General features: G+C 38.8%; 1 protein-coding gene across 1 annotated transcript in view; it reads right to left on the reverse strand.

Annotated features, from left to right (window-relative positions):
- FBXL13 (F-box and leucine rich repeat protein 13) overlaps nt 1–23,471 on the reverse strand; it is a gene marked incomplete at both ends in the record, with an annotated part of 144,896 nt that overhangs the window by 42,864 nt on the left and 78,561 nt on the right. The window contains 2 exons of the mRNA XM_084230613.1: nt 556–654; nt 20,975–21,104. Of these exons, the coding sequence (XP_084086739.1) occupies nt 556–654; nt 20,975–21,104 (229 nt within the window). The remainder of the gene's footprint in view (nt 1–555; nt 655–20,974; nt 21,105–23,471) is intronic.

The raw sequence follows: 23,471 nt of genomic DNA on the forward strand, positions 1-23,471 counted from the left end.
TTACAACAATGTGTGTGAAACTTGAGGGACTACACGTAAGTGAAATAAGTCGGACGGAGAACGAGAAATACTATATAATTTCACTCATTTGTGGAACTTACAGAAACAAAGCAAATCAACAAACCCTTAGACTCTGACAGTGGAATGGTGGGTGGTACCTGAGGGGGTAAAGGGGCCCAATTTGGTTGGTGATGGATGGTGTCTGGACATTTGGTGATGGGTGTGGAGTTATACATACTGTTGCTGAGGTGAGAAACTGCGCAACTGAAACCTATACGGTGTCACAAACTAATGTGACCTCAGTGAAAAAAACAAATATATTTAAAGTTTATGTTTAGGCTATAATATTAGAAACAAACTACCCTAACTATGAAACAGCTTAAGGTAAGGATTCAAATGTTCAAATGTGAGTGTGTAAATTTTTAATGATTTTTTTATTACTGTGACAAAACTTCTAAAATGAAAAGTCTATTCACATTTTTCAGTAATTCAAACCACTAGAAAATCGGCCCATCTAATGAAACTGAGAAGAAAATGTACTTCCCAACGACCTACTTTTACACAGTTGTCCGTTAGGGTTGGCATGTCATTGATGGTCAGATGCATAATTCCAGTGCAGCTGTTTGCAATGTTCCTGAAGCCTTGGACTGAAATCTGAATTGTAAAAAATGGGTTAAACTGATGGGAGAATTCATTAGCATGACATATAATTAAACTGTAAGTTAGTAATACTCAAATGTACTTTATGATTTTGCTATAATACTTCAAAGTTGAAGCATAAAATATGTCAGACAGAGAGAAAATATCAGCTCTTTGATTTCTTTTGCATTTCTTTCTTAAGACTTGGACAGTTTAATTGACTGGGTCTAATTGACTGGGTCTTTGCCTGACCCTTAGTATTGAACCCCATGTAGTGTACATATTGGCAACCTAGAGCTTTTAAATCTGACTCTACTCCCCTAAGACAAGAGCTCTAGATGCTTCTTTCACATTCACAGTATAAGAAGGAGTTTCCAGGAGTAGTACCTAGACTCTGGTTTAATTGTGGGTTCGGACAGAACTCCAGTGTCTCAGAGGTAAAGTATAATGCCACTCTATAACTCAGAGGCCTCAGTCTAATATTCACTTGAGACTTTTAAGATTCTCCTAACATCCCCTGAGGCATCTATAGAAATAGAAAAACTGACACACCATACTACCAATCACTAAAATTGGCAGTTAACCCAATGCCACAAAAGGAAAATGGTGTTCTTCACTTGAATAGGAAAACTGAACTGAATTGAGAAAAACAGCGATGTCAGGGTATAGGGGGCACACCCTCTCCCTCACCGCAGGTTGGGAATGGAAGCTGTGACATCCTGTCTGGAAAGCAAATGAGCAGTAGGCATCTAATGCCTAAAAATATTTACATTCTTTCATCCATTAATACCCCCACTAGAAATCTATCATCTTTCTTAAAGGTACTGAGCATTTTCTGTGTGACGGGCATCGTTCTAAGGACTTTCCATATATGATGTTTCACTATGTTCTCATAATACATTGTTTTCATAAGGAAATAGCATTTCTTTATGTAGATGTTTTATTGAAGGATTTATTACAATAAAAGAGAATTAGAAACTGCTAAACTGCCCATTAAAATTAAGATTTCAACCTGTACAAAATGACATAGAAAAATGTTTACAATCTAATTCCATTGTATAAAGAATCAGGATTTAGAATTACATATTACAGTCTTCATTTTTTTTTAAAGTGTATATGTCTCTTGCAACTAGAAAGCTAAAAATACATATTTCAAAATATTGTTATCTTCAAATGCTAGGATTATGGGTAGTTTTGTTTTCTTTTATATAACTTCTGGGTATTTAAATTTTATTTAATAAACATAAAAATTTTATGGCCAGAAAATTAATGAAAAAAGGAAAGAAGAAGGGAATTCAGCCCTCTTCCTCATAGAGCAGGTTTCCAGTCACATATGTGGGAAATTTAATGTGTGCTAGAAGTGACAGCTACTAAAGACTTATGCTCCAGAACATAGTTCTTCTAACTTATTGAAGATGCAAGCCACTATGTGATAATTGACTTAAATACATCTCTTGTTAGATCTCTTGTAACATCTCTTGTTAGATAATTTCAAAGACTTCCTGGTAAAAATTCAGAAAAACATTTGTGCAATCCTTCTTTTCCCTCTACTTTTGATCATGGACTAGAAGAAAAGTTGCTTTTCAGAAAACCCAAAATGTTCTATGAGAGACTTAGATGAACTGAATGAGGCCAGGAGGGTTTATAATAGCTGTCACTTAAGTAATACTTATTGTGTAAACTCCTTCAGGCAGGTTTTATACATTGTTCTATATAATTCTCACAACCAGTTATTGGGCAGGTGTATTATTTTTACAAGTGGAAAAAAAAAATGAGATCCAGAGCAGTTAAGTAATGTGTTCAAGGTCATCTAACTCATCGATAGTGAAGTCAGAATAGGAATCTAAGCATTCTGGTTCTAGAGTCTGAACTCTTTGTCGTTAAAATATACTGCCACTTAAGAACATTAGCTTGCATTACTGCACTTAAAAAGGAAGACCTTTCATCACTTTACTCCAGAGACATTGGCTGCCTTCATCCTTTACTTTTTAATCCAAATCCTAATGCTACTGTATTAGCCAAGGTTCTCCAGAGAAAAAGAACCAGCACAGATGGTGGATGGATGGACGGACAGACGGACAGATGGACATAACTGGCTCACACAATTATGGAGGCTGAGAAGTTCTAAGATTCTTGTTTGGGGGCCTCCCCTGGTGGCGCAGCGGTTGAGCGCTGGGTTGCCAGGCTGCCTGCAGCCTCTGCAGTGCCAGTTCGATCCCCCGCCACCGGCGAGGGTCCCACAAAAAAAAAAAAAAAAAAGAAAGAAAGAAAGATTCTCATTTGGTAAACTGGAGACCCAGGAAAGCTGGTGGTATTCCAATCTGAGCGTAGATTTGAAGATAGGAGGTTACTGATGTGTTAGCTTGAGGTCAGAAAGTAAGAGGAAGTGAATTTTCCCTTATTCTGCTTTTTTGTTCTATTCTGGTCTTCAACAGATTGGATGAGGCCCACCCACATTGGGGAAGGCAGTCTGCTTTAATCAGTCTACTGGTTTAACTGTTAAACCAGTTAAAATGTTACTCTCATTCAGAAAAACCATCACAGCCAAATCTAGAATAATGTTTAAACAAACACTTGAACAACCCATGACCCATTCAAGTTGATACATAAACTATCACAGCTAACTTGAAGACATGGACATTCATGTTTCCTAAGACTCATGGTTGCTGCTTTTTGATCTTCCCTACTTTGTCACGACTGATCACCTGTGCGGGACTATCCACATTTTTATCTGGATCAGCATCTTTGGAACCATCTACCCTATCTGGCACCACCTGCCTGAACCAGACATAACTAAAAATTAACCTTTAAATCTCATTGTTGCCTGATTGTCAATTTAAAGCAGAAACCCTAAGCCCTTAAAGTTACAATCACAAATATTTAATTAAGGAACTTGAGTTCCTTAAAATTAAATTATTACATTAGTAGGGGGAGAATTCCATTTTTAATGCATGTATGTAAATTTTATTTAAATTGTGTAGCTTAAATTTTTTAACTTGTATGGCTTTGTAAGAAATCATGTTTTTCAGCATTATTAGAGTTCTCAGAGTGTATGTGTGATTAATATCATGTCACATATGGTCTAACTCAACCGACTCCTCACACATATTGTTGTACCAAAAATGGTAGGAGGTGAGAACAGTAGAAGGGCAGGCTATTTTAAGGAGCTCTGACTTCTACATATCGAAGTAGCCTCAGGGAGATGAAGAAGTGAAGGCTTAGGTTCCTTTTTTTCATTATCCCCAGATTACAAATTGATAGACCAAGAATGCAGATGTTCAAATTTTTAATCCAGTACTCCTTCTGATTAATAATGTTCAATAATAACATCCAGCTCAGTTGTTCCATTTTGGCTTCCAGAGTTCCTCTAACCTAGCAGCCAAAAAGACATCTCACTCCTCCAATACTCAGTGGACCTCTCTGCTCTTTGTCTGACCTCATACGTCCGCCTGACTTTCTTTTCTTTTTTTCCCATAAAACCAATGTCTATTGATTCCTCAAGTTTTGTTTTGTTGTTGTTGTTGTTTTGTCTAGAAGAACTGAGGTGTAGGCTAGAGGTGGGGGTATGGGTGAGAGGATTTACCAGAGACAGGGTGGGGAGCAAAACAAGCAAATTTACTGAACTACACTGCTAAAGGGAGCAGTGGGCAAGACAGGACAGGTCTGTTACACTACATGAGGTCAGCTCCCTGGCCAGGGATCGAACTCAGGCCTTGGTGGTAATAGTGCTGAGACTTAACCCCTAGGCTACCAGGGAGGCTCTGATTTCTAAGTTCTAATGACTCATAATTTTTTATTTTTGCCCATTATGGTTCTTATTATCTGTGCATGCTATATTTCTCCCTAAAGGGGTGGTCTTTTACTCTGTTTTAACTCCTTACTGTCTTAGACAACTATTAGGGTCTGAATTAATTAAATTTAGTAGTAACACAAATAAAGTCTAAGAAAGAATACAAAATTTGACTACAGACAATATTGAAAATGGTTTCAAGTTGAAGGTAAAGCACAAGCAAAGGCAAAACAACAGTAGCACTTGGGTTGTATAAAATAGCAAGTACATCCTTGGGATGAATGAGAAAAGCTTAGTTAAGGAGGGAGGGAAAGCTGGGGAAAGATCCATAAGGCAGAATGAAATACTTTGAATTGTACTGTCATGGATTCTTGAATAAACTTTCTGTAAGGACTCTCAGAGAAGAGTTCAGGGATGATGAATAAGCATTAAAAATCTGGAAAGCAGGGTCTCCCTGTGGCGCAGCTGGTTGAGCACAATGCTGTGAAGCTGTCTGTAGCTTCTGTAGCACGGGTTTGATCCTGGCCTGCCAGGGAGATTCCCACATAGCATGGTAGACCTCTCCCGTCTCGCCCGCTGCTCCCCTCAGCAGTGTATTTCAGTCCATCTGCCTGTTCTGCTCCCCACTCTATCTCTGGTGAATCCTCTCACCCTCCCATGCCTCTGACCTGTACCCCAGTTCTTGTATAAATAAAAATAAAAAATAAAATATAAATATATATTTATATAAATATAAATAAAAATAAAAAATAAAAAGTCTGGAAAACAGAGGAGGGAAGACTGGAGTCAATAGAACTGGGGTTGAGTTTGGCTCTGCCTTTTTCTCACAGCAAAAGGCAATTCAGTGTTTCTGACTGAGTTTTTTCATCTATAAAATGGACATAATAATACCCATTATAGGAGATTCTTGAGGAAACAAAATGAGATAATATATAGAAAAGTGGGGGGGCGGAGCAACATGGCGGCGAGGAGACGCTGCGAGTAAAATCTCCCATTAAAAAAAGTTAATAGGGAGGAAAAGCGGCAGGTCCCAGTGAGAACTGGGACACGGAAGATAAACGGACGACTCCAGCAAACTGCCCGAAGAAGAAAGTTGCCATAAAAGAGGACCAGAAGGGAGGGAAGCGCAGAACCCTGCTCCCCTCCCCCGCCCACAGAGGCGGCACTCTCCGACCGGCAGAGACGAGGGAAACAACAAACCAAAACGCCCAACAAGAAAAACGGACGCAGCAAGTGGGACTGTGAGTGGAAAGGAACTATTTCAGCCACCACACCCCGTGAACGGGAGCTGAGGTGAACCCTGCAGGATCCGCCGCGGAGGTGAGCTCCAGGCGCCATTAAAGAGAGCCCCGCCCACCAGGAGGAGACCAGCACCAGCACACAGCCCCGGCCGCCCGGTAAGCTTGCGCGAAAGCGGCGCTCGGATTGCAGCTGCCCAGGGCCCTGCGCCTGCGACCTAGGCTTGCGGGGAGACGGCGGAGGCCCTCCCTGAGTGAGCAGGAACAAGGTGCCCAGGCAGGGGAGCGGGATTCAAAAGGCGCCATTCCCGCACCACTGATCTGGGCTACAGCCCGCGTCCTGGAACTGAGGGCTTTGGAACTGAGACCCGGGCGGAGGCCCTCCCTGAGTGAGCAGGAACAAGGCGCCCAGGCAGGGGAGCGGGATTCAAAAGGCGCCATTCCCGCGCCACTGATCTGGGCTACAGCCCGCGTCCTGGAACTGAGGGCTTTGGAACTGAGACCCGGGGCACGAAATTAGGGGCGTGGGTTCCCCACGACGGTGGGGCACAAGGCAGACACAGTACCCCAAAGCCGTTGAGGTGTACCCTACCATCCCCGCTCTGCTCCCTGTCCCACGGGGTGGAAAATCAGCTCCCCAAGGGCTCTAGGACAGATCTCTGGTGCCACCTAGCGACTTGACCCCAGCACAGGCTACTGAAGGAGCTAGTGGCCAGCTGGGGAGTTAGTCCACACCGGGCCCCTTCTGAACAAGTAGTCTGAGCCCACAGGGAGAGCGAGCACCCACAGCCGGGGCAGACCAGGCGCGCAGAATAGTGTGCCTGAGACCAGAAGCGCAGGGAGTGTGTCCCACATCACCATTTTAGAACAGGGACATTTCTTCAGTAAAGACTACCTGCAGAAGGCTTCCTCAGGAGCCAGAGGTGAGCGGGGGAAGTTCGCCCACGCCAGACCCCCTCTGGCCTGCAGTCCAAGCCCAGAGGGGAGCAGGAACCCACCGCCGGGGCAGACCAGGCGCACAGGGGAGTGTGTCCCCACATCGGCATTTTAGAACAGGGACCTTTCTCCAGTAAAGGCTGCTTGAAACTGACAGATGACTCCTGGAAGAACCAGAGGGGAACAGAGAAGCCCACCCAAGATGCCGGCAAGTCCCAACAACACAGTGTCCCAACGCATACGGCAAATTAGAAAACAGACAGTAGGGAGGAGAAGAACCACACGCAACCTAGCAACTCTCCAGAGAAAAAGCACACCACAAAAAGAAAGCCAGCCCCCAGATTGCAACGACAATAACTTGGAAGAATTTCTGAGCCTTCCAGAAAGAGAATTTAAAATTGCCGTGATTAAAAAACTGACAGAAGTCATAAAGGAAAACAATGATAAGGGAAAAATAATCAACGATCAGAAGAATGCAATTGAGTCCCTAGAGAGGGAAAACAATGGTCAGAAGAAAGAAATTGAGTCCCTAAAGAGGGAAGTAAAAGAAATGCAGGAGATCAAAGAATTAATGGAAGAACTAAAGAACTCTGGGAAAAGCAATGAAAGCAGAATAGATGAAATGGAAGAACGAATAAGTAATCTTGAAGACACAGAAATAAAAAGAACCAAAACAGAAAAGGAAAGAGAAGTACGAAGGAAAAAGAACGAAGAAAGACTTCGGGAACTATCTGACTCCATGAGGAAAGGAAATATAAGAGTTATAGGAATACCAGAAGGAGAGGAGAGAGATGTAGGAACAGAGAAAATATTCAAAGAGATAATTGAAGAGAACTTCCCAAATGTGAAGAAGGAGCTGAAAATTGATATACAAGAAGCAAGAAGAACACCAAACTTCCACGACGAAAGGAAAAATACAGCAAGACACATAATAGTAAAGCTCCCAAGAATCCAGGACAAGGAAAAAATAATGAAGCTGGCAAGAGGGAAGAAACAGATAACATTCAAAGGAAAACCAATCAGGCTGACATCAGACTTCTCCGAAGAAACACTACGGGCAAGGAGAGAGTGGAGGGACATAGTCAACAGACTCCAAGAAAACAGATGCCAACCAAGAATACTCTATCCCGCAAAGCTCTCCTTCCTCTTTGAAGAAAGAATATGGACCTTCCCAGACAAACAGAAACTCCGGAATTTCATTGCAACTAAACCCCCACTCCAAAAAATACTACAAGGAGTCCTAGAGCCAGAACCTCAGAGCGACGAATAACAATGAAAGAAGGCCAAAAAAAAAAAAAAAGTTATTAAAAGAATAAATAAATAAAATCAAAGAAAAGACAAACACAATGGCAAATACAGATGTTAACATATCAATATTAACTCTAAATGTAAATGGACTAAACTCTTCAATAAAAAGACACAGAGTTGCAGCCTGGATTAAGAAACAAAACCCAACCTTTTGCTGTCTCCAGGAAACACATTTAGCTACAAAAGATAAAAATAGGCTCAAAGTTAAAGGATGGAAAACAATCCTACAAGCAAATGGACCAAAAAAGAAAGCAGGAACAGCTATACTTATATCAGATAAAACAGATTTCAAACTCAAAAAGATAAAAAGAGACCCCAATGGTCACTACATTATGATCAAGGGGACAATACTTCAAGAAGAAATAACACTCATTAACATATACTCACCAAACGAAGGAGCACCAAAATATATCAGACAACTGTTGTCCTCTCTGAAAACAGACATCAGAGAAAACACATACGTAGTGGGAGACTTCAACACACCACTATCAACAATGGATAGATCAACAAGACAAAAAATAAGTAAAGAAACCAAAGCTCTAAATAAAGACCTAGAGCAATTGGGCTTAACAGACATCTATAGAACACTAAACCCCAAAAAAACGGAGTACACATTTTTCTCAAGCGCACACGGATCATTCTCCAGGATCGATCACATACTGGGGCACAAGACAAACATCAACAGATACACCAAGATTGAAATCATATCAACCATCTTTTCTGACCATGAAGGCATCAAACTAGAAATAAACCATAAAAAGAAGGCAAGGAACTTCCCTACCTCATGGAGATTAAAAACCACACTACTGGAAGACCATTGGACTAATGAGGAGATCAAAGAAGAAATTAAAAAATTTTTTGAATTGAACGACAAGGAGGACACCAATATCCTAAATGTATGGGATGCAGCAAAAGCAGTAATAAGAGGAAAATGTATAGCAATAGAAGCTCACATCAAGAAACAAGAAAGAACGCAAAGAAACAACCTAATCTCGAAGCTCAAAGATCTAGAAAAAGAACAACAAAAAAACCCCAAAACCAGTAGAAGAAAAGAAATAATAAAAACCAAAGCAGAAATAAATGAAATTGAAACTAAAAAAACAATCCAAAAGATCAATGAAACCAAGAGCTGGTTCTTTGAAAAAATCAATAAAATAGACAAACCCCTATCCAGGCTCACAAAGGAAAAAAGGGAGAAAGCACAAATAAACAGGATCATCAATGAAAGAGGAGAAATCACAACGGACACAGCAGAAATCAAAAGAATAATCAGTAACTACTATGAACAGTTATATGGAAACAAGTTTAACAATCTAGAGGAGATGGACAAATTCCTACACCTCTACAATCACCCAAAGCTAGATAAAGAAGAAATAGAACACCTAAACAGACCAATTACAATTAGCGAAATTGAAATGGTAATCAAAAACCTCCCCAAAAACAAAAGCCCAGGACCTGATGGATTTACAAATGAATTCTACCAAACATTCAGAGACGAATTAGTGCCTATCCTTCACAAACTCTTCCAAAAAATTGAGAAGGAAGGGACAATACCAAACACGTTCTATGAAGCCAACATTACACTAATACCAAAACCGAACAAGGACAACACAAAAAAGGAAAACTACAGGCCAATCTCCCTAATGAACACTGATGCAAAAATCCTCAATAAAATTTTAGCTATCAGAATCCAACAATGTATCCATAAGATAATTCACCACGACCAAGTTGGATTCATTCCAGGGGCACAAGGATGGTTTATTTTTTTTTTTTTTTTTTTTTTTATAAATTTTATTGTTATATTCCCCATACAATTGCAGCCCCTCATTCTGACCCCAATCCCTCCCCTCCCGCCCTCGCCCCCCTAAAAGTGTCTCTGGTTCATAGTTTTTTGTTGATTTTGATTTTCACTTTCTTATAGTTATTCATTTTCCTGGTCCCTTATTTAAGTTTTCTAGATTCCTGCTATGAGTGAGACCATCCGGTATTTTTCTTTTTCTTTTTGGCTTATTTCGCTGAGCATGATCCCTTCCAGCGCCATCCATGTTGCAGCAAATTGCATGTGTTTATCTTTTTTGAATGCTGAGTAATATTCCATGGTATATATGTACCACATCTTCTTGATCCAGTCATCTATTTTTGGGCATTTGGGTTGTTTCCAAAGCTTAGCTATTGTAAACAGTGCTGCTATAAACATAGGGGTGCAGGTGTTCTTTGGAATTGATGTTTCTGTGTCCTTTGGGTAAATACCTAGGAGTGGAATTGCTGGATCATATGGAAGCTCTATGTTTAGTAGGTCCAGAAATCTCCACACAGCTTTCCACAGTGGTTGGACCAGTTTGCACTCCCACCAACAGTGCAGAAGAGTTCCTTTTTCTCCACACCCTCGCCAACATTTGTTGTTGCTAGTTTTTTTAATATGTGCCATTCTCACTGGTGTAAGATGGTATCTCATGGTAGTTTTGATTTGCATTTCCCTGAGCAAAGACTATGCATTGGAGCAAAGAAAGTTTGTTCAATAAATGGTGCTGGGAAAACTGGGTCGCTACATGCAAAAGAATGAAGCTTGACCACCACCTCACACCATACACAAAAATCAACTCAAAATGGATTAAAGAACTAGACATAAGACCTGAAACCATAAAATATATAGAAGGAAATATAGGCGAAACACTACGTGATTTGCACATCAAAGACATCTTTACAGACACATCACCCAAAGCAGTGATAGTGAAGGCAAAGATAAACAGCTGGGACTATATCAAATTAAAGAGCTTTTGCACAGCAAAAGAGACAATAACAAAAACAAAGAGAAACCCCACCAACTGGGAGAACATTTTTGCACCCAACACTAATGATAAAGGACTGATCACAAAAATCTGCAAAGAGCTGATGAGACTCAACAACAACAAAGAAAATAATCCAGTCAAAAAATGGGCAGAAGAGCTTAAAAGAAACTTCTCTGAAGAGGAAATGCAAATGGCCAACAGGCATATGAAAAAATGTTCAACATCACTTGTCATCAGGGAAATGCAAATCAAAACTACCATGAGATACCATCTTACACCAGTGAGAATGGCACATATTAAAAAAACTAGCAACAACAAATGTTGGCGAGGGTGTGGAGAAAAAGGAACTCTTCTGCACTGTTGGTGGGAGTGCAAACTGGTCCAACCACTGTGGAAAGCTGTGTGGAGATTTCTGGACCTACTAAACATAGAGCTTCCATATGACCCAGCAATTCCACTCCTAGGTATTTACCCAAAGGACACAGAAACATCAATTCCAAAGAACACCTGCACCCCTATGTTTATAGCAGCACTGTTTACAATAGCTAAGCTTTGGAAACAACCCAAATGCCCAAAAATAGATGACTGGATCAAGAAGATGTGGTACATATATACCATGGAATATTACTCAGCATTCAAAAAAGATAAACACATGCAATTTGCTGCAACATGGATGGCGCTGGAAGGGATCATGCTCAGCGAAATAAGCCAAAAAGAAAAAGAAAAATACCGGATGGTCTCACTCATAGCAGGAATCTAGAAAACTTAAATAAGGGACCAGGAAAATGAATAACTATAAGAAAGTGAAAATCAAAATCAACAAAAAACTATGAACCAGAGACACTTTTAGGGGGGCGGGGGCGGGAGGGGAGGGAATGGGGTCAGAATGGGGGGCTGCAATTGTATGGGGAATATAACAATAAAATTTATAAAAAAAATAAATAAATAAATAAATAAAAAAATATATAGAAAAGTGGTTAGCACAATGTTGGATACCACAGAGAAATTAGGATTAAAGAACTAGAGGTAGAGGATCTTGAGAGATCATTGCATTCCTCATATTGCAAATGTAAGTAAGTGGTATTCAGAAAGGTTGTGTGACTTAAGAACAAGTTCCATTTTTGTTCCAAACCATATAGCCCCAGTACCTGGCATGGTGTTAAACATAGAGTGGGTGTTCCACAGGTGTTGAGTGAATGAGCAATTAATCTTGAGTCACACAGTCACTGACAGAGCCAGGATGGGAGGCCACTCCCCCCATGATGATGCACAGCTCCAGGGCTGGAAACTGATGTTTTTGTCACCACTTCTAAGTTCCGCCCCTTTATCTCAGACCCTACATCACTACCCTAGAAACACAAGTTTCTTCAAGAATGTCTTCCCCTAAATAAACAACTTTTTTTTTTTTTTTGGCTGTCTTGGAAACACTTCATGACAGGATTTCCAAGAATTTTCCAATGGAAAAAAAAATGATAGCAATAAACAGCCACAGCTGAGTGATTTCTGGTGCTGCTGCCAACATCTTGGTGCTATCAACCAATAGATTAGTATCCAGATTGGGGGGATGGGTAAACCTCTTAGAATAACTTATTAGTTTTCTCCTGGCATGAAATGCTTAGTTCTCTACACAGTTTATACTATAATATCCAAAAAGGTGCTTGGCTAATATTTTATGACTCAAATATTCCTGACAGAATCTTTTAGGTTAACCAACTGTTGGTTGTCCTTTCTATTCACTGAAATAATGAAGATATAAGTCTGAAATTAAAAATTGCACTTTAAGGGAAAAAAAACCCACAAAATATTGTGCATATTAAAATGCCAAGTCTCATCACAACTGATACCTGTATATTATCTGTGTAGGATTCTTATATCACCTGGGTCTGATCTCTTTTTATTTAATCAAATTGATTTTGGCTTCAATTTTGACAGACACCAGCTGGAGCCTTGCCACTCTTCTCTTTGCTGGTTAAGCTCACATTGGTTAGGAGGTTGGGGAAGTTGGCCACGCCAGTGGTACTGAAGTCCCAGCAGACAGCTACTGCTGCTGATGGGAGTAGAGAAACTTTGGTCATCACAGGAAAGTTCTCTCCAACTTCCTCTGGGTGATGCACAGCTGTCATACTAGCTCAGCCTCTAGTATGACAGGACAAAGCTGTCTGCAAAGGAAATGAGCTCTCAGTGAAATGAAATGAAGATCTAAGTGCTGAGCACCAAGGATCATTTTAGATCCCTCTTCACTGCTCCATGGTGGTAAAAAGAAGGAAGAGACTTAACTTAGAACAATATCTTACCAAACTTCCATTTCCCACTCTTTCTTTCTAACATCGTCTCTGAATCACTTAGCTGAACAACACACAAAAAGAGAGCGATATAGGACCAGACTCCATGACAGCTAGAAATATCCATCTTAGGTAGATGAGGCCTATATTGTGTGCCTGTACCACTTCCAGCTGTTTCTCTCATTCTGACAGCATTGTAACCAATGACTAATGGGTAATGTGATGACTTCCATCATATCCTTATATCCTCATGACCTCTTGGTGACCTCAAAGCAGCCTGGCTAACAAGTAGAATGAATTGTTGGAGAGAAAAACAAAGATTTATCCTCAAACATTATGGAACAGTCTCTTTTTTATTACATTAAAGTATACCACAAGCATCTTCAATAGTAGCACTTTCCAGGGTTGGGTTTGACAGGCTTTTAAATATTGTATTCTCTCTAAGAATAGGAGGAAAAACCTAGTTATTGTCTCCTTTGAACTCCTGTCAGTCTCTCTCTTTGGATGATCCTATTCCTGCTAGCAAATATATTCTTCATGGCTACCCATCTTTACCTAGTATATTAGGTGAAGTATACTAGGTATACCTCACCTTCGCTAAGTTCCCTAGTATACTTCTCCCAGATAGCCCTCCCTGATCACCTCATGTAGAGCTGTTCCTTTCTCTTACATCTCAGAGCACAAAAGATAATAGCCCTTACTTTGCATTTTTAATCATCTGCTTTGTGTGCTAGTTGCTGTTCTCATGTCTGATATCTTACTGAGGAACATGGACTGCATGTTATCTGTTGTATCCTTTATAGTACAACACAGTGCCTGACCCAGAATATGGTACAACAAAGATTTGTTGATAGCCCGTGTAGTTGTTACATAAATCATTTATAGAATGTAAATTAGAATTAGTAATTCCAAAGGGGACTATGTCAATATGGTAATTTGTTAAAGATTGCCACATTTGTCTAAAACACTCAGCCAAACAGGAAAAAAACAGTTTCATTTTCCAGCATGTGTGAGGAACAAGAGCACAGATTAGTAAAGCCACAGATGCCAGGAAGGCAGGCGTGCACGCCAGCTTTGTGGCCTCATCTCACAGTGACTCAGAACTGTGATCTGCAGAAGCAGGCAGACCCTTCTGAAACTCATCCTTGTCTAGAGTACACAATTTTCTTCTTTTCCTCAGTTAGAGCATCCCTTGTATTATAATACAGCTTTATCTCTTTTTTAACAAAGAGAATCACATCTTTAATACTTTCTTCGTACCACACAGGCATCCACAGAGCTCCTTGGTTTGTCTAGATTTATTGAGCTATCTGGTGACTTAACAGCTACTATTCATTTCTTGCTTCACCCAGATCCAAAGACCTAAGTAGATCCAAAGACCTTACTGTTTCACGAACAGTTCATGAAACTCTGTGTTTAAGTCTCTTCCAAAGGCATGAAATGAAGAAAAAACCTGAAATAAATAAGATTTTTCAGGAAACATTACAATTTTTTTAAATCTTTTTTCGTGAGTGGGAAACATGATCTTAGTCCCCTGAGATTCATCATTTTGTCATCTGATGCTTCAAGATCTAAAAATTGTTGCCAGATGTTTTTTTTTAGTACTTAATATAATAAACACCCTTATATAATTTGTCTACAAACAGTTTACCTCAAACTATGGTTGCTAAACTATAGGTGTTTATTGTATTTCTTTAATTTTATTTTCAATATGTAGAGCATAAAGTTATATTCAAACTATATACATTTACATGAGTCCAATCTATAAGAAACAGAATGATTTTCATGAATTATTTTATTTCTTTTCTAACATGGGTTAAAGAATAATTCAAAAAGGACACAAAGCATGCCTTTAACTAACAGGAAAACTGAGGCAAAAGAACTCACCCAGAAAAGCAGAAAATGCAGTATGCTTTTTCTGACTCATGTGTTCTAGGACCAGAACTCTTTACTGATGTTGCTTAAGACCACATAATTTTTTTTCAAATAGAAAAATGCAATAATACTGTATATATATATGTGTGTGTGTGTGCATATACATATATATCCATGTATTTTTTTAGTATCTGCAATATACAGCAATTTCAGGTTTACAAATGATAATCTGATAATCTAGTGGTTATGATCCTGATCCCAGACATTTTCTGTGTGACCTTCGACAAGTTACTTACCCTATCTTAGCATTAGTTTTAGTAGTGTGTGGAGCTATTTAATACTAGCTTGTAAGAAGTATACATTGTTAAATTTTTAAGAACTCTCCAAGTTGCTAACCACAAGGTAGTTTAAAAATTAAATCATGTAAACTTAAAATTAAATTATATTAACAAGTAGTGAATACCCAAACTCATCATTTCCTAGTTAGTATGTGTTATTATTGTCTGTGTTCTTGAGGATATTTATGTTTATTGTATCTGTATGATGAAGGTTACTACATATCTTTCCCAACTCCCTATTCAGTGACCTTTCATTTGTAGCTTGAAATAAGCGTGGTGAGATGATTTATACCATGGAAATCAGCAGCCACTGCAAATCAAGGCTTTCCTACATCCCTGAAAGTCAGCTGTTAAACATTTACCAGCACAGCATTGTTCAGTTTCCACATCTTTGAAATGGAAATGATATCCACCCTACCCTCATATAGTTATTTGCACAGATTAGATGAGATTAGAAATGTAAATTACTATGTCAACACCTAGTATATAGTCAATACCTAACAAATGCTATCTAATAAAATATAGACTAAAGGAAAATGGAATCAAACAAAAAAAATTAATTATAATTTTTATTTAACTGTTACAAATTCATTTTGATACATAATCTGTTTATTCACAAGTGGTTTAGCTGGTCACAAACCTTTTATTGTTCCAATTACCTCTTATTGATAAACTGCCAAATCTGTATCTCCACTCTCTCTTCTACTCGGGGGACTGACTTCCACTTTCAAGCAGTTACCATTGATACCCAGATGTATCACAGGAACCTCAAATTCAACATTTCCAAAATAAAATACATGAATCCTTTTCCCTAATCTTGCTCCTTTGTTATCTTGTTTAGTTATCATACAGAAGCATAAAATCCTAAATCTGAACAAGATCTCAGAGATCACCTAGTCCAACCTAACTCTTCTAAAGATAAGGGAACAGAGATAGAATAGCCAACTATCTAGGATGCGCAAGTGATTAGTGGTGTAGCAAGAACTGGATCCCAGGTCTCATAGCACCAGTTCTGGGCTTCTTTCACCACCCTATTGCCTTCTACTGAGAGAGAGAGAAAAAAAAGAGAGACTATCACTTTCCCTCTTGCTTTGCTTATGCAATCTTCATTCCATTTGACTGGTATATTCGTTCTGTACATGCCTCTGTGGCTTTCTCCACCTCCACCACAAGCCTCAAGGGTGAACAAGTAAGACCTTCCATGATCTTTGTCTCTCTAAAAGGGGAGACTGGAATTTATGTAGTCTAGAGAGACTTACATGACCTTAGAATCTTCCAGTTTGCACAGCCTACTTTTAAGTTTAATGGGTCCCAAAGAGGTTTAGCAATTCATGAACTACTGATAAATCATTATCATTGTGAGTATTACAAACATTTGAATACTTCTGGACACTGTGCCTTTTCTTCATTTTTTTTTTCTTGTTGACTTGTGTGTAAAACTGAAAAGTAAAACTTTCACCTAGTTTTCTCAGCTCTTTTCTTCCCCTCCAGCTGTTGTGTTGAGAGTAGGCTTATAGAAGTCATGAGTAGAAAACAAGGAGATCAGTTAGACTATCACAGTAATCCAGGCAAGAGGTGATGGTGACATGGATGGGGGTGGTATCTGTGGATATGGTGAGGAGTAGTCACATCCCAGATAGATTCTGAAGGAATAGTCAACTGGACTTCCTGACACCTTGCATGTGGAAGTGAGTGAGAGAGAGAAGGATAAGATATAAAATTTCTGGGTCTGCTGTAACAAAGTACTGCAATCTGATTCACATAAGCAACAGAAATTTTTTGTTTCACAGTTCTGGAGGCTACAAGTCCAAGATGAAGGTGTCAGCAGTGTTGGTTCCCTCTGCAGACTGTGAGGGAAGGATATGTTGCAGACCTTACTCCCTGGCTTGTGCATGGCTGTCTTCATGTTCACATGGTGCCCTCCTGTATGCATGTGTCTGCATCCAAATTTCCCCTTTTAATAAGGCATCAGTTATATTGGATTAAGGCCCACTCAAATGATCTCATCTTAACTAATTGCATCTGTAACAACTCTATTTCCAAATAAGGTCATATTTTGAGGTGTTAGGGTTTAGATTTCAACATAGGAATTTTGGAGGGACACGATTCAATTTTCAAGAATCTAAAATTTGAGAGAAATCTGGGTTATAGGGATATATATCATATGTGTGTATATTACTTCTATATACACATATCTCCTAGTAGTATACACATATACTAGATATCTATACCCTCCCTTATGCATATGCTCTCTCTCTCTCTCTCTCTCTCTCTCTCTCTCTCTCTCCAGGAATAGGTTAGACTGAAAAGGAAGTGGATCAAGGACCCTTTATGATTAAAGGGTCGGAGAGAAGAGGAGATGACTTAGAGAAGTACCATTTGAAATATTGTCAGAAGTAAGAACAGCAAACAGCAAGATCTCTAGATGATATCATTTATGAGAATTAAAGTACACACACATACACAGAGACACCATGTAAAAATGTAAGAATTCACAGAGATTAAGGAACCATGGAAGACAAACTAGAGGGAGAGGGGAATGCTTATGTAGGGAGAGGGGAATGGGAGTGGGAAATGTGCCTGAAAAGGATAATTCGAACAAGAGAGTAGATTTGCATGAACTGATGAAATAAAAGTGTATCACAAACTGAAGAATGTGAATAAATATGTTCTTGGTACTTGAATTCCAAAATAAGTAAGATAAATTAAACCTAATATGAAATAAAATAGGAATCCCTGGTTATATTCCTACCTTTGAGTATTTTTTCTGCCCTGCACAATGTGGAGAAAATACATGTCTAAATCTCTTAATTTCTTTTAACCAACAGAAAAATTCTGAAAGCTGGATAAAAATGTTTGAAAAGAGGAGTTTAATGAAACCTACTGGCTGTGGAAGTGAATGTAAGTTGACTTCAGTACTTACTACTAACTTTTTTAGTGGTGAATAATATTACTTTGTATCCACAAACAGTTTATCCACTCACCTACTGAGAGACATCTTCTTGCTTCTAGGTTTTGGCAATTATGAATAAATCTATTATCAACATCTGTGTGTAGGATTTTGTGTATATATATGTTTTCAATTTGTTTGGGTAAATACAAAGGAGCATGATTACTGGCTGTCTGATAAGAATTTGTTTAGTTTCATAGGGATGGAGTTTTTATTTTACTTGCTTATTTTCTAAGAATAATGGACATATTTACAGCTAATTTCTGAGAAAGGAAGAGCATTAATGAGCACAGAAACCCACTCTAGGTTTGAATATTGTTCCCCTAACTCTTTTGTAGTACACTTTAATAATGACAATTCTATGAAAATAAATGTAAGGAGTAAATATGGGGGAGCTCTAACTTTTCCACAGAAATTGTATCTATGTGAGTTTTTAAATAATAACAATATCATTAGGATTGACTCAACCAATTTGGAAAGCTACCAATAAAAGTCAAACATACACATATCTGACCCAGCTATTTGACACCTATGTATAGTCTCAACACAAATACATGCAGTGTTCACCAAAACACACATACTTAAATACTCATGGCACTTTGTACATTTTTCTGTATGTGTATTATACTTTGACAAAAATTCTTACCATCCCAAATGGGAAGTACCTTTGATCACTGGGTCCCACTGTGTGTTAGCAAAGTGGAAAGCAGATTTAATCTGGCCTTGGTGATGCTAAGGACTGCTCTGTGGTCAGTCACAAGAATGCTCAAAGAAACAAATTTAGGTACATGGTAAAATACAAGCATATGAACAGTTATGAAAAACCTTTACAATTTTCTCACTGGATCTTAATGTTTTTTTTCTGAGTAAGATTCTCCATAAAGCCTTACCAGTATTCTTTGTTACCCCAAGTAAAAGCTAGGTAGGGGCCTCCCTGGTGGCGCAGGCGTTTGAGCACTGCACTGTGAAGCTGTCACAACCTCTGCAGTGCCGGTTCTATCCCAGCCAGCTGGCGAGAATCCCACGTGGCACAGCAGACCTCTCCTGTCTTGCCGGCTGCTCCCCTCAGCAGTGTATTTCGTCAGTCTGCCTGTTCTGTTCCCCACTCTGTCTCTGGTGAATCCTCTCACCCTCCCACACATTTGGCCTGTACCCCGGTTCTTGTAAATTTATTGTAAATAAATAAATCTTAAAAAAAAAAAAAGCTAGGTAGGAATCATACCCTCACCAGTTGTACTGTAACAGGGTTGTACTAGTTAGTTTCTTTCAGTTTCAGGGACAGAAATTCAACATAAACAACCTTTAGTTAGGTCGGAAAGGAAATTAATCATGTGTCTAAGTGAAAACCCTGTTCAACAATTTACCTATAACCTCTCCCTGTTCGAGATTGTCCTCTTTGGCATAGGTGTGAACCTATACCCCTGTCACATATACAGTGTTGTAAGTCAACATTAATAAACATAACTTAAAATTAATAAAAAAAAATTTAAAGATATTTACATGTCAAAGGGATCAGGGAAAGAGGATACAGTTGGAAGCTTTCTAAAGTAAGTGCTATAAATGGAGGGAGATCAGGAAAAAGGTTGTCTAAGATTAGTCAAGATGGAGGGAATACTAGGCCATCTTAATCATAGAGTAAATGATAAATATTGATGTTTGGCAAGCTACATATCAGTACATTATAAACAAATGTAAATTCTAGACATTTAGCCCTGGCTTACAATCTTCCCCTCCTTCTACTACATCATCTTCACTGCCCAGTACACCAGGAAACCATGTGGCTAAGTGGAGGTGGCTAAGTAAGAATTCTGTTTGTTGGAGGAAACCCATGCTGCACCTGTATTCCCTCCAGGGCAAACTACATGCCCATGTGTCTAGCAACAAATGCTTATAACTGAACTAGTACCATGTTCTTTCACCAGAGCACAACCCTGCACTCTGTCACTAATTGGGCATAATAAATACACACCATAAGTTTTGGGATGAGGAGTAAGTTGGATCATTATAAAGCACTCAACAAGATGCCTGGCATTTAGTAACTAAATAAATGGTAACTATAAGTAATTCAGCAGTTCTCATCTGTGCTATTACGTATACTCTCATTGAATGAGGAACATGCTCAGTAAAATACTCAGAGAGGTGAAACAAAGGAAGTTAAAATAATTACAACTTAAATCTACCAAAGCAGTACTAAAGAAACTATCAGTGAATCAGTAACTATTTCCAAAGTGCTGTGCCCTGTCCTCCATATCGCTACCTTCTTTTCCTCAATCTTGTTCCCTCAAACTTAAATATTTCCTCATGATTATCCCAAATCTTCATGTTATTTAGCCCAAAAATAGAGCGCAATTTTTAAAATTAAAATCTTTGTTGTTGTTTTCTTACATTTACCAGTTGTAGCATTTTACCCAATACTGTTTTACTCTTTGAAAATCCATGTGGGAGTTAATTGACTTTTAAGAAGTTCCTGGCAAATTCTCCCTCCAGAAAGGTTTTCCTTTGTTTGTATCTTGGTAGCAATTCTAAAGTTTTCAAGATTTGGACTCTGGTAATATAATTGTGCTCAGAGTCTCTACACAGAAGTGGTCGGTTTCATCATCCAATGGGCTCTGCGTGTTTGTGGATGTGACACTGCAGTGGAAGGAGGCCAAGAGCCTATAGTAGCAATCCTGGGGAAAACTTAAACAGCTGTGGCCATGTAATTTAAAACCTCTGAAATGTGTGTGCTGCGGTTCGTGCACAGCGTTAGTATAACATGAGGACTGGATGTAGCCAGTTTTCCGGAGGACTTCCTTGCCTGCTGCAGGAAGGAGAGACTGGAAGACAAACCTGGGTGCAGCCAGAAAGGTCCAGATAGATGAGCTTGTGGCATCCATTCGCTAAATTCAGGTACTGTAAACCTTTGTCTGTGAACTTTTTGCAATAAGCCAAACTAAGATTCTGTAAGTTGCAGAAGTGCCTGAAAAGACAGGGCAAGAGAAAAGGGGAAGAAAATTGATTATACTTTAGTTGTTTTCTCAAATCTTTCTGACAAAGAGAAGTAAAGCTGGAACTCAATCTTGCAGATATTCACCAGTTGAACTTGTTAATTTTCTTTCTCTTAAGATTAAAGCAATATATCAGATAATACAGAGTGGCATTTCAAATGAAAATAATTAAAGCTTTGCCTAGATTTTTTTTAAATAATAAATTTTATTTTTATATTCCCCCATACAATTGCAGACGCCCCATTCTGACCCCAATCCTTCCCCTCCCGCCCCCCACCCCCCACCCCCCAAAAAGTGTCTCTGGTTCATAGTTTTTTGTTGATTTTGATTTTCACTTTCTTATATTCCTTTTCCTGGTCCCTTATTTAAGTTTTCTAGATTCCTGCTATGAGTGAGACCATCCGGTATTTTTAAGAAAGCTGATTGGGGGTAGGGGATAAAGCTTTGTGTATTCATATGGTCTGGGAGTTAGTTTGTGTTTGAAACCAAAGTAAAGAGTTTGCATTCTTGCAGTTAAGTTTTAACCGGGAGCCCCCAATTAATGTGCGACATGTCTAGAAGAACAAAACCATTGTAAACATTTAAATGGCAGTTAACTGTTACAAAGAGTAAGGATTTGAGGCAAAAGGAGGTGAAATTGAACATAGGCTCTTAAAATAAACATCATAAACAAATGCTTTGAAAAAAATAGACTTAGATGTGCATGATTTTGTAAGCAACAGTTTCATTTTATAAAGACTAATATATCAAGAGAATTTAAAATGGGCTAAGAACAGTATGCAAATGAGTGGGGAATAAAAACTACATCAGAGGCTATCCATCCCGTTGACTTAAAACAAAGTATATATGGCATTACCACAATGACCAAAATGAGCATTTCCAGGGGGAAAAAAGAGGGTAATTAGGATGAGGCAGTCTACCAAACAAGGGCTCCCAGTTTGAGTACACACTCCTCAGTTTGGTGTGTGTTTGTTTGTTTGTTTTTCAAGTGCAAGAACTTCCACCACTGCCAGCTTTTGGTTTGTGATCTGCAACAGTTTAACAGCAAATTAGAAAGCAAAAACAACAAGAAGTGGGAAGAAAATGCCTTTGTGTCTCTCAAAAGCCCACAAATGACTAATGAAGCTTACCTCCACATAAATGAAAAATGTTATGCAAAGGGTGACCACTAATCAGATTTATTCCTAAAATTTGAAGCCTCCCCCCTTTTTTTTTTTATGAGTCCCAGTCTGTAGTGAATTATTTGTTTTAAAATACACATTTCCCTCTGGTAAGGCTGTGTCTGTGAGATTCAGCAGAACAGAGAGGGAAATGTTCTGGATTCTGCAGTGGCTGGGTGGGCAGAGCCATGAAGGAGAAAGCAGCATCCCTAACACCTCAAAGACTAGTCCCCTCTCCTGGGACACTTGAATTAAGAACCATGTCAGAGTTTTGGAAAAGCTTTCTCTCCCTGTCCCTAGAGTGTACTCTTGTGATTCAGTTGACTTAAGTAGAATTTTATAATTTCTGGGGGCAGAAAGGGGTGCTGTTGTGTCTGTTAGTCCTTTATTTTTTATTTTTAATTTACATATTTTTACATCATTGTTTATTCTCCTCTCAGGTGTAATCCCCATAAAATTTCCACTACCAAGACACTTCTGAACTGTCACCATAGTCTTTTATGCTCTTTCCTTTCCTGTTTTGATGCTTCCTGACAGTCCTTTAGCTTTCAATTTGGGGTAAAGGAGTTCTGAAGCAAACAGCACAACACAATGTGGAAAAAAAAAGGCTTTGGAGTCTGACCAAATTCTATTCCAATCCCAACTCTGACCCTTAATGCAACTTCCTTAACATCTCAGAGATTGTTTCTGCATCTTTCAAGTGTAGATTATAACATTTTCTTTATTTTTTTTTTTTAATTCTGACCAACTGTGGGACCTCCAGTTTTCCCACACCTCAGTTTTCTTATCTGTAACTTGGATGTAATCCTATCAGCTCTTTCCTCTAAGAAATGTGACAGAAGAGAACACAGATGTAATAGCATTATATTGAGGGTGATTTTTGATTATTAAAATCAGCAGAGATATGGTAGAAAATTTAAATGTATAAAATGTATATATAATTATTACTACTACATCCTCTAATAGTAGCATATTAATGATTCTTATGAAATACGTACTATCTTCTTTCATTTAATGAAATGGATACTCTTCTAACAAAAGTGGTACATACAACCAATTACAAGAGTTTTGGGTACCTCGTATTTCATCTATACCCTCATTTGGTGGTAATGCCATATGTAACCTGTTTCAACTCAGCTAGATGGATAGGCTCTGATGTAGCTGTTATTCTGTTCATGT

Source organism: Talpa europaea (genome assembly GCF_964194135.1).
Source record: "Talpa europaea genome assembly, chromosome: 3".
NCBI classification, from domain to species: domain Eukaryota; kingdom Metazoa; phylum Chordata; class Mammalia; order Eulipotyphla; family Talpidae; genus Talpa; species Talpa europaea.